The sequence below is a fragment of the Lathamus discolor genome, chromosome W (genome assembly GCF_037157495.1).
Source record: "Lathamus discolor isolate bLatDis1 chromosome W, bLatDis1.hap1, whole genome shotgun sequence".
Lineage (NCBI taxonomy): Eukaryota > Metazoa > Chordata > Aves > Psittaciformes > Psittacidae > Lathamus > Lathamus discolor.
Window position 1 is genome coordinate 32301188 of NC_088908.1, and position 13108 is coordinate 32314295.

The following is a 13108-nucleotide window of genomic DNA, read 5'->3' on the forward strand; positions in this document are numbered from 1 at the left end:
GTTTAAGCCCAGCTGGCAACTCAGAACCACACAGCCACTCGCTCACTCCCCCCCCCCCCCGCCGTCTTCTTCCTCCTGCTGTTCCCAGAGGGATGGGGAGGAGAATCGAAAGAATGTAACTCCCATGAGTTACGAACAGTCCGGTAACTAAGGTATAATAGAAAACTACTACTACTACCACCAATAATAATAATGATAAGGGAAATAACAAGGGGTAAGAATACAATCGCTTGCCATCTGCAAACATATCAGTTGGCTCAGCCTGACCTGAGCAGCGATCTGGGCCTTCCGGGTAACTCCCCCCACTTTATATACTGGGCATGATGTGCTGTGGTGTGGTGTGGTATGGTGTACCCCTTTGGCTACTTTAGTTCAGGTGTCCTGTCTCTGCTTCCTCCCAGCTTCCTGTGCCCCTCCTCCCTGGCAGAGCATGAGACTGAAAAAGTCTTGATCGGAGTAAACATTACTTAACAACAACTAAAACCATTGGTGTGTTATCTGCGTTGTTATCAGGCTAAAGTCAAAACCACAGCACTGCACCAGCTACTAAGGAGAAAACTGAGTACTACAGCTGAACTCAGGACACCTTTTGTTGAGGACACCAGAACTGCACACAGTACTCCAAGTGGGTTCTCATGCGATCATAAATAATTTATGAATCACCACAACTTAAAGCATATTTTATGCTACTTTAAATGCACATTCAAGTTAAATCAATGGAAATTTGCATAGGCACTATTTTGGCAGGGGAAAAGCCTCTTTCATTTTTTACAATGTCCTGCTCAGGTTTATGAGCACCAGGCAGACTTCTTCCCTCCTTACCATCCTTGCAGGTTCCAGGCACCTGGCCAAGCAGGTTGTGATGACTCTGGCACAGAACAGGGAAGTGTACCAGCACACAGAGCACAGTGTATAAAATCAAACAGTTAAAAGTCCCATTGGACTTGGACCAGAATTGATGCCAGAAAGCAAAACTTGTGATCCTCCAGTGGTCAGGGATACCTCCACTGTCATCTGCTTCTAAGAATTGAGTGACTTGCATTATTTTGCATATTTTGAGTCTAGATTATGATTGTTATATTGATATGGCAAGTCATGTATTCAGATTTGACTAGATCTGCAGATGGTCCAGGTGATTAGAAACCATAAGCTAAACCGTGCTATAAGTGCTACACTACTTATAAACTACTTATAACTATAACTATTTACTTTTAAACTATAACATTGTGCTACACTGATTCTGGTCATTAAAACACCTGTGCTACTCTGATCACAAGATTCTATGCTGATCATAAAATTCTGCTAAAAAATATGGCTTCAATTGTAACTACAAATTAGTGTCATCATCATTCCTCCAAGGATCCCCCAAAAACCTTGTCTGACCCCTCACCTGCACGCAAAGACTTGCAGTCAATGGCACAATGTCCAAATGGAGAAGAGTAACAAGAGGTGTCCCTCAAGGGTTGGTGCTGGAACTGATCCTGTTCAACATCTTTGATTGCAACATGGACAGTAGCATTGAGAGGTGGAGGGAAGGGATGTCATCCAGAGGGACCGTGACACTCTAGAAAGGACTCTTTAGAAAGGGCTCTTTAGAAAGGACAGGCCCATCAAGCGGGGAGGGGGAGTGGCCCTTTATGTTAGGGATAGGCTGGTGTCGTGGTTTAAACCCAACCACAAACCTCGTTCACTCACTCCCCCCACTTCTTGCCCTCCCCCTGCTCCTGGACGGACGGAGAGGAGAATCTAAAAGAATGCAACTCCCACGGGTTGAGATAAGAACAGTTTACTAACTAAGGTATAACACAAATCACTACTGCTACCACCAATAATAACATTGCTAAAGGAAATAACAAGGGAAGAGAATACAACACCTCAGCACCAGCCAACAGATAAATCGCCCCACTCCCCCCAGCCGAGAACCGACTGATACTTCGTCCAACCCTGCAGTCCCAGCACTTCCGGGTAATTCCCTGTTACATCCTGGGCATGACGTGCTGTGGTATGGAATACCTCTTGGGTCAGTTTGGGTCAGGTGTCCTGTCTCTGCTTCCTCCCGGCTTCCCCTCCTCCCTGGCAGAGCATGAGGCTCAGAAAGTCCTTGGCCAGACCAAACATTTGAGCAGCAACTGAAAACATCGGCGTTATCAACACTGTTCCAGGCCAAAAAATCAAAATATAGCACTGCACTAGCTGCTAAAAAGGAGAAAAATGACTTCTACTGCTGAACCCAGGACAGCTGGAGAGTATGGAACTCTGTCTGGGGACAGGTGATCAGTCAACAGGGAGTTTGTGGGTCAGGGTTAAAGGGAAAACAGCTATGGGAGACAATACTGTGGGGATCTGCTACAGACCACCTGATCAAGGAGAACCTGTGGATGAAGCACTCTACAGACAGATAGGAAAAGCCTCACGCTCGCAGGCCCTTGTTCTCATGGGGGACTTCAACCACTCTGACATCTGTTGGAACAACGGTACTGCATGGCACAAGCAATCCAGGAGGTTCCTCGATTGTGTGGAAGACAACTTCCTTCTGCAAGTAATAGAGGAGCCGACAAGGAGAGGTGCCATGCTTGACCTTGTGCTCACCAACAGGGAAGGGCTCATTGAGAATGTGATGCTCCAGGGCAGCCTTGGATGCAGCGATCACGAGACGGTTGAATTTGAGATCACCAGGAGAGTGAGAAGAGTGTGTAGCAAGCTCACTGCCCTGGACTTCAAAAGAGCAGACTTTTTGGCCTCTTCAGGAACCTGCTTAGTAAGGTTCCATGGGATATAGCCCTGGAGGGCAGGGGGGCCCAAGACTGTTGGTTGATATTCAAGGATCACCTGCTACAAGCTCAGGAGTGCTGCATCCCAACTAGAAGGAAGAGCGGCAGGAGGGCCAGGAGACCTCCTTGGATGGATAAGGAGCTGCTGAGGAAAATTCAAAGGAAAAAAGAGGCTTATAAAAAGTGGAAGCAAGGACAGGCAGCCTGGGTAGAGTACAGGGATGTTGTCCGGGAAGCTAGGGACCAGGTTAGGAAGGCTAAGGCCCAGTTAGAATTAAACTTGGCCAGGGATGTTAAGGATAACAGGAAGGGATTCTACAGGTACGTAGCAAACAAAAAACAGACTAGGGACAACATAGGCCCCCTGAGGAAGCTCTCGGGAGAACTGGCTACATAGTATTTGGAGAAGGCTGAGGTTCTGAATGACTTCTTTGCCTCGGTCTTCACTGGCAAAGGCTCCGATTGCACCACACAAGTCTTGGAAGGTACATGCATGGACTGTGAGAATGAAGACCTTGGGCCCACTGTAGGAGAGGATCTGGTTCGAAATCATCTCAAAAATCTGAACGTGCATAAGTCCATGGGACCCGATGAAATCGATCTGTGGGTCCTGAAGGAGCTGGTGAATGAAGTTGTTAAGCCACTGGCCATCATATTTGAAAAATCATGGCAGTCAGGTGAAGTTCCCGATGACTACAAAAAAGGGAAATATAACCCCCATGTTCAAGAAGGGGAAAATGGAAGACCCGGGGAATTACAGACCAGTCTGTCTCACCTCTGTGCCCGGCAAAATCTTGAAGCACATTCTCCTGGATGGCATGCTAAGGCACATGAAAAACAACAAGGTGCTTGGTGACAGCCAGCATGGCTTCACTAAGGGGAAATCCTGCCTGACCGATTTGGTGGCCTTCTATGACGGGGCTACAGAATTGATGGACAAGGGTAAAGCAGTTGATGTCATCTACCTGGACTTGTGCAAATCGTTTGACACCGTCCCACACAACATCCTTCTCTCTAAATTGGAGAGACATCAATTTGATGGAGGACCACTCGGTGGATAAAGAACTGGCTGGATGGCCACACACAAAGAGTTGTGGTCAATGGCTCAGTGTCCACGTGGAGACCAGTAATGAGTGGTGTCCCTCAGGGATTGGTGTTGGGACCGGTCTTGTTTAACATCTTTGTCGCTAACATGGACAGTGGGATTGAGTGCACCCTCAGCACGTTTGCCGGTGACGCCGATCTGTGTGGTTCGGTTGATACACTGGAGGGAAGGGATGCCATCCAGAGGGACCTGGACATACTTGTGAGGTGGGCTGATGCCAACCTTATGAAGTTCAACCATGACAAGTGCAAGGTCCTACTCCTGGGTCGGAGCAATCCCAGGCACAGCTACAGATTGGGCAAAGAAGAGATTCAGAGCAGCCCTGCAGAGAAGGACTTGGGGGTGTTGGTCAATGAGAAAATGAACATGAGCCAGCAGTGTGCGCTCACAGCCCAGAAAGCCAACCGTATCCTGGGCTGCATCAAAAGAAGCATGACCAACAGGTCGAAAGAGGTGATCTTGCCCCTCTACTTTGCTCTTGTGAGACCTCACCTGGAGTATTGTGTGCAGTTTTTGTGTCTTCAACATAAAAAGGACATGGAACTGTTGGAACAAGTCCAGAGGAGGGCCATGAGGATGATCAGGGGACTGGAGCACCTGCCGTATGAAGATAGGCTGAGGAAGTTGGGGCTGTTCAGCCTGGAGAAGAGAAGGCTGCGTGGAGACCTCATAGCAGCCTTCCAGTACCTGAAGGGGGCCTATAGGGATGCTGGGGAGGGACTCTTCATCAGGGACTGTAGTGACAGGACAAGGGGTAATGGGTTAAAACTTAAACAGGGGAAGTTTAGATTGGATATAAGGAGGAAATTCTTTCCTGTTAGGGTGGTGAGGCACTGGAATGGGTTGCCCAGGGAGGTTGTGTGTGCTCCATCCCTGGCAGTGTTCAAGGCCTGGTTGGATGAAGCCTTGGGCGACATGGTTTAGTGTGAGTTGTCCCTGCCCATGGCAGGGGGATTGGAACTAGATGATCTTGAGGTCCTTTCCAACCCTAACTATTCTATGATTCTATGATTCTATGATTCTATGACACACTTGAGATGTGACCCACTGCCAGCATCATGAAGATCACAATGTGAAGTGCAAGGTCGTACACCTGGGTCGGGGCAACCCCATGCACAGGTACAGGCTGGTTGGAGAAGTGATTCAGATCAGCCCTGTGGAGAAGTACTTGGTGCTGTTGGTCAACAAGAAACTGAACAGGAGCCAGCAGTGTGTGCTTGCAGCCTAGAAAGCCAACCATATCCTGGGTTTCATCAAAAGAAGCGTGACTGGGAGATTGAAAGAGGTGATCCTGCTACTCTGCTCTGCTCTCCTCTCGTAAGACCCCACTTGGAGTACTGGTGTCCTCAACATAAGAAGAACATAGAGCTGTTGAAGCAAGCCCAGAGGGGGGACATGAGGATGATAAGGGGGCTGGAGCACTTCCCGTGTGAAGTCAGGATGAGAATGTTGGGGCTCTTTAGCCTTTAGAAGAGAAGGCTGCTTGGAAGTCTCATAGCAGCCTTCCAGTATCTGAAGGGGGCCTATAAGGATTCTGGGGAGGGACTCTTCATCAGGGACTGTAGTGATAGGACAAGGGGTAATGGGTTTCAGCTTAAACAGGGGAAGTTGAGGTTGAATATAAGGAGGAAGTTCTTTACTGTAAGGGTGGTGAGGCACTGGAATGGGTTTCCCAAATAAGTGATAAATGCTCCATCCCTGGCAGTGTTCAAGGCTAGGTTGGACAGAGCCTTGGGTGACAATTTAAGCATTATGCTTTACCTCAGTCAAATTACATCTTATCAACATTAATATTTACTTGGAAAAAAAAAATAAAAATTGACATAGCAAACAAACTTATTTCACAGGGGAAAATATTATACCAGCATACATGGCTCAACTTTAAAATACTAAGTTCTTTTTAATTAATACCAAAGAAACTGCTTCTTCACAATCTGAAGTCGCATCACTACATTTTGCTCATGAGAATAAAATTTACAGTCATGAGTTGCACATAAAGGATTTATTTTAAATGCTTTAAGGATAGAGTTACATCATAATTATAAAAATTACTTACAGAATTAAGTAACAGACTTAAAGTGTTCATACTTCTATATGCAGAGAAAATAAAAATAATGAAGCCAAGCTCTAAATATGAAGTCATTACCTAATTTTAAAATGTGAATACGAAGACCTTTGAACTATACACATACCAAGAACCATCCTAATTTCACTAATGACGTAAAATACAAAAAGCACAGCATTTTCAAGGAACCAAAAACTGCTTTTTCCAAAATTCTTTTGCCCTTAAGCAACTGCAGTCTATTGTATCTGAAGATAAAGCCTCCATTTTTAAATAATTAATTTAAAGATGGCTTATACCTATTGCAATAAGTAGAATTTTCCCCAAAGTATTTCAGTCTTTATGTAGTCCAACTTAGTTTAGGGTTTGGCACTCGAAAAAACCCTAAAATCAATGTTTTACTTATCGATTTTGATTTCATTTATTCTTGAACAGAATGCATGCACGGTCCCTTCAAATGCTGTATGACACATACAAGTGGAAAATTACCTTTCATTGGAACTATGTTTGCCTCACCAGTGCATTTAATTCTACTAACAACCATTCAAACAGCATAATAAGAAATTTCACAAAAAACTGAACACAAAATAAAACCAGAACAAAACTCAAACATTATAACATGCAACTTCAGTTTGTTACATTGAACATTCTAACGTTCTAAGCATGCAAAAAAATAATGGTCTGAATTTAAGATTTATGTTTTTTTGGGTTGGGTTTTTTGTGTGTGTGTTTGGTGGGGTTTTTTGTGGGTTTTTTTGGGTTTTTTTTTTACCTTTTAAAAAGTTTTACATGGCAGCCTGACATCATGCACACACACAATATACAACAATACTACAGCAGGTAAATGAGAAATGCCAATAACCTTTATACAAAATCCATGGCTTGTGCCATCACAAGACCTATGATAAATTTGGAAAGTAATTTGAACCCCTAGAACAAGGGACCAACATGTAGTAGTTACTAAGGTCATACAAGCACTGCATGCAGATCTGAAACATGAGCCTAAAATAAAGCCCAAAGCAGAAGGCAGGGAATGGAATTAGTCTCAAGTCTCAAAAAGGTGGTGTAAGCTATTAAAAAATAGCCACAAAACCAATACCACTCCCCTTAAGAAAAAAGATGAAAGGAAAAAAAAACCCCATGCAACAGACAATGGGGACATCTAAAAACAAACAGAAAAATTGATAGTGTATAGATTATATTTCAATTAGCAAAATATGTTGTGCATTAGAGTGGCTTGCATAAAACCCAAAAATGCAAGTCTAATGCTAAAAATGTTCCAGTAGACGCAAACCTCAAATATTTCAAAACAAACCTTGTATTCTTTAGATGTAAACCCCAAAATTCATTGTACTAAGTTATTAATGTATTTTGTATGCAATCAATACACTCATTCTTGTGCCACAAATATCAACTTGGGCTCATGGAGCCAGGCTCAGCTTTGAGATTTACATGCAGGACTCTTAAGAGTCAATAGAAAGCACATAACAGATCTGCAGGATGAAAGCACTGTGTTGCAAATCTGCTCACTTTGTCCAAACACAATAAAAATTTACTGACTCAGGTACTTAGTGCTTAAAGACTAGATTGAGAAGCTGTGAACTGAAAGACAATAGCCTGCCTTTGGTTGCCCATGATGAAATACAGGACATACATAATGCAATATAGTAGAAAGGGACAAAGAATTGAAATACCATATTTACACACTATTACCATTTAACATCATAATGAGGCACAAGCGTTAAGGCTAAAATGAAATCAAGCAAAAAAATGGACAGAAAGGGACTTAAACCACTGAGTCTTTGATATCAAGAATACCCACAATAGAGGTCAGACCTCTGATCTCTCTGTCAGTATCTCTCCTGCATCCTTCCACTAACAGCATAAAGTTGGATATCTATGTATTCCTTCTTTCCATCAATAGTGTTGACTATTCACATTCTTCACATATTGTATTTCTGTGAAGCAGTGTTTTGAAGCTTGTAGAGCTCTGCTTTAACATGGACAATTCTGTTGCTGTGTTGATCCTTGTTACAATTCTGATGCTTTAAAAAGTTGCTACACTTAAAAAACAAATACCCTAACCTTGATTAACAAGTATCTTACAAGATTACAATTGTGAAAGGATTCTGCTATTGTGGGATGCAATTTACATCCACATTCTAATGCAGATGAATGAACCACTGAGACTGTCTATAGCTCCCCTTAGTACACCACTGGCATGTAGAACTCTAGTGCTCATAGAATGAAATTCACATTAACAGCATACCTCAAAGCAAGTACAACAGGTTTAAACTGGAGATTTGTCTGGACAGCCCTTACATGAAAAAGCGAGAAAAAGAATATATGGAGAAGATGCCTTCTTGAACCAAAAACAAAACCCAAAACAAAACAAACGAATACAGCAGACTGAGCAGAAAGCAATGAATATTTCTCCTCTAAAGAAGGTCTTCAGTGTAAAAGGACCCCTCACCTTCATAAGAATGTATTTACCATGTAAAAGATTAACTACTATTAGGTTTTAGAGTCCACACTCAAACATCCAGGTTGCTAGGTCAAATAAGAGACTACTGATTGCCAATGCGTAGTCTAAAATCTTAAGTAGCATATATACTGTTAAACTTGTGGCACCAAGCACTTGGGTTCTGATGAGAAATGTGTATAACAAAACAGAGTACAACATTTGGGATTAAAGGCAGCTTTGTTGTGTATATTTTACTGGCTTTTACAACTTGTAAACAAAGGTCCTTAACCTACATTTTCTAATTAACTGTTTATACAGATTAAATATATTTTGATAGTTTAAAGCCTTTTCACTGAAAGGTGCATAAATCAAACACTTGATATCCTACTGCCCTGTGAATAGTAAAAATGCACAAGTATTTCCATGTACTGGAAGCTCTTAAAAAGCTTAATTTGAAATAAAGTGTAAGAACACAGTAGATTGATGTTACTTGGGTTAGGCACTCCTTACTGCTGAACAAATTGTATAAATCTTTCAGAAGAGTCACCTCTGTCCCAACTCAGAAAACCAGGACTGTCAGTAGCCAAGAAATTAATGTTACAAAAGAAGGCATATCAAAAATAGCAAGCTACACTTGCATGTGGCAGTTGAATAGGTGAGTGCAAGGTTGAAGAAAATGTTAAAATATATGAGAAAATCTAGATTACAATACTAGATTGACTTCACACAGCTTGAATTTTCAGCTGTTCTTAGCTTTTAACTCCCTCCCACCCAAATATATTGACTTCCTTCAAGAAAAGTTCTCTTATGCAAAATGTGTGATGTTCACATAAATTTGTATTATTCAGAACAAAATAGTTTTGCTGATAGAGATCATGGGTTCACAGGGACATTTAAGCTTTCATTTAACTGAAAAACAGTCAAGTCTTTGTGTCTACAAATTTTATATTTAATAGTTCCACAAATTTGGCAGAAGTTCATGATGATGTCTAGGATGTCTTCACCAAATCATAGACATAAATATGGAAATCATCATCAAACTTGATGAAATAGACAGATGGTTTGGCTTCAACTTGATGAATGACCATGCCAGTCCGTTTTGAGCCATCTTCTTTGGCATATTCCACTTGTTTGCCCACCAGGCTGTCCACAACTTCACCTGGTTCCCGTTCTGCAGGAGGTGAATCATCTGTAATATGAAAGTACAATGTACTTTGGTAGACATTTATGGATTTTTTTCCAATGTACAAACCTTCAGAGCCTTCTTTGAAAGTTAAGAAACAGTCACAAGTTTAAAACACAGAGTATGTCTAAAATGAGCTGTTCAGACAAGCACCTAACTATTGCCATGCTTCCAGAAAGTACAGTCACATTTTTTTTTTTTTTTTGGTAATACTGTCTTCAATTTTATGAAGTAAAAATAGCATTTTAATTGGTTAGAAAAGTAAATATTTTGACATGAAGGTTTACACACCAATTACAGAATGTCTGTAGATATTGAATTTAAGCCCTAGCAGAACAAGGCACTGAGTCTCTTTAACAGAAATGCAGGTGTGCTAGAACTACTTCTCCCCACACACTTTATCCAAAATGTCAATGCAAACATTCCATTACAAAAAGAGCACATCTTTTACAAGCTAAGTGCAACCTCCTTAATCAATAATGCTGTTAAAAGGGCTTTTGATTTCACACTAGAATGGATACTATTGAGAAGTCTATATTATTTGCTTTTCTAGCAAAATCTACCCAGAAGTATCCTTAAGGACACAGAGGTAAGTAGTAGATAGTCTCAGGAAAAAAAGAGTGCATGAAAAACTTAATTCTTAAATATGAAAAGCATAAGCCTTTTTTCTGTTAAAAAATCTAAGTGTAATCTCTTCCACAATAGTATGCATATATTTATCAAAATTAGAAATCATTATAGAAAAGGATTTTCCAGTATTTACTGCATATTTCACCACTGATTCAAGTAAAATATTTCAGAAGTTGTTTAATACAGAGGTGGGGTTTTTTGTGCTGTAACCTTTGATACTTAAAACGATTCTTGTTTGTCAACTCTCTTTTCCATACATAAACTATAGGCCAAACAATAATACAAAGAGATGAAGCTTCTTGGAAGAAAAAAGTAAGTGGCCTACTTACTGGAATCAGGCATAATGCGAAGATCACCTTCTTTATAATCATCTAATAGTTGGTACATGTACAAGACAGGATCTTTCTCATAGGTAATATAAAACCATGTGTTCATAATAGGAGCTCGAGCCAAGACCATCCCCCTCCATTCATCTTTTGAGCCATCCTCTGTCTCAAACATATGTTCCACAGCTTTGCCAATCATTGTGTCTGCCAGGTGGGCGTCACTAATTCGAGATGAAGCTGAAATGGTAGCAGTTCATTATCGTTCAGTATGTCCATTCAAAAATACAGAAATAAGTACTTGCAAAAATAATAATCTTTATCCAGATTCATGAATAAATTTGTTTCAAAGTTAGTCAATTCACATACAGAACAAATATTGCCCATTCCAGAGGCGTGAAGACCAAAGAACTGCATAACTTGAAAAATTATTTTAACATGTTAACTACTCTTATTGGCATTTTACATCATTGTACAGTCCCCCCAGTAATGCAAGGTAAAGGGAAAGTAATATAGGCCACAGCAAAGAACAGTGTCTGCATTTTAAATATAATTAATATAATATAAAAGATAATATAAGATAATATAATGAAGGTGTTTGGTTTGGTTCCCCCTAACCCCATTCTAGAGACTGATACTGATCTCTTTGCAGTCAGGAAAAACAAGTTATTCCATTCAGAAATAAGCAATTACTAAGGAAAACTTTGATCGTTACAGTTTGAAAAAATCTGCAGTTTAAAAATTCAGTGCTAATTCTGAAAACAAATAAAGCCTTGTTACTAGTCAAGTTATTTCACTTTCTTCTTCTCCATTTGTATTAATACCTAGGGAAAGCACATGAAAAAACCTCCAAACAAACACAAAATTACTGTCTAACACACAAGACAGCACAGCTAGGACATTTCTCAGATGGCTCAGAATTTAAATTTTAATAGAAATATCAATGTTTCATGTACGTAAGCTTGTTAGGGATAAGATTAAACAAGAAAAAATACAGATTTTACTGCATGCCATTTAAATACAAAAGACAGCACTATGCACTCTGGTATCATCAAATCCTTGTGTAATCAACAAAAATTAAACAGAACATTTAGAATATCTGCCATGTGACGAAAAGTAATTTAAATAATAAAATTTAAATGTTCTGACAACATTTGAGCATATAGGAAAAAACCTCTTACCAACTCTGTCTGGAAGGACTTCAAGTGCTGAAACTCTTTCATCTTTGTGCAGTTCTAGTCCATATACACAATCAAATCCATCATACTTAATAAGATAGAGAGAGGGATTTACAGGAACTTGATCAAGAACTGTGCCCTTCCACTGTGTTACAGGTCCACTCCCTTCTTTCCAGCCATGCTGTATTCTGCAGCCTACAATGTTTCTTCGTGGCTGAGAAATAGGTTTGCTTGGTCCAACATTGTTTCTATGCTTTCTGTACACAGATACAAGCATAACATTAAAAAAGTACATACTCAAAATTTTACTTTGGACAAGAGCTTTACGCTGGCAATACATTATTATATGTTAATAGAGATACATCAAATTCTAACATGTACAGCTTTGTGCACATTATTCAAATTAGATTATAAAGCATATTACATTTTACTGGAAAAAGAAAACAAAACAAAAACACAATGAAAAGTAGTGGAACACTTTCGATATTTTGCATAAGCTTGCTTTCCTAATAGCAGTTTCTAAAACTAGCTTGCTTAAGCCAACAGGACTATTTTAGCCATTGATACACTAAACATCAAAGGTAAAACTTGTTTGTTAAACCCCTAAATCAGGTCTCAAAGAGCAATGCTACCTAACAGTAGCATACTTCTGCTACTTTGCTGCTCTCTGCACAACAGTAAACATAATTCCCTTACTCCAGGAAGAAGTAATCAGTGGAAACATTAATGGTGGTTGACTAAAATTCTTCAAAGCATTTGTTTTCCCTAACCTGTGTTGTCACCTGAAGGAAACTTCACTTCCCTCTGCATTTACAGGTATCTTTGACTTCAAGTGTTTTTAAAAGCACGATAGCAACAATATTCTTCTAACATTCCATTTTAGTACAACTCAAGAAAAACAATATGCAAAGGTCACAGAAATAGAAGAGGTACTCCTTAAAGCAGATAATAAATTAGATCCACTTTTTACCCTCCCTTTAATTCAACCTGCAGATTCCTTCTGGTGAAGGTCAGTTGCTCTGATAAACAGTCATGTAAGCTATTTGACAGTTTTAACCCACTAAAACAGTGTTACACAAGTTTTATTCTACTCAGTTAAAAAAACAAAAACCAAAAAACCCAACAAAAAAAACCCAACAAATGGCAACTGACAGTTGTGAATGCAACATATGAAGAAACATGAACATTACAAAAGTACACTGGTGCTAAATGCATATTATCTTTATTTTACCATGTTACAAAATGCATATTCATTCCTAAAAGGATATTTAGAGGATTGTCTGATAAAAATTCTCAAGAATCTTAGCTAATTCCAAACTAAATTTCTGGATTATTTACCAGTTATAGTACACTTCATTTAAATAGCAATAAAATATACACTTCACTAGCACA

At 40.0% G+C, this 13108-nt stretch overlaps 1 protein-coding gene across 4 annotated transcripts in view; it reads right to left on the reverse strand.

Moving 5' to 3' along the window:
* Positions 1-5751: 5751 nt before the first annotated feature.
* Positions 5752-13108, reverse strand: part of LOC136004327 (spindlin-Z-like) — a 123556-nt gene continuing 116199 nt past the window's right edge. For all 4 annotated transcript variants that reach the window (XM_065660749.1, XM_065660746.1, XM_065660747.1 and 1 more), the window contains 3 exons: positions 11720-11973; positions 10545-10778; positions 5752-9591 (listed from right to left, as the gene is read on the reverse strand). In XM_065660749.1, the coding sequence (XP_065516821.1) occupies positions 9392-9591; positions 10545-10778; positions 11720-11973 (688 nt within the window). In that variant the 3' untranslated portion in view covers positions 5752-9391. The remainder of the gene's footprint in view (positions 9592-10544; positions 10779-11719; positions 11974-13108) is intronic.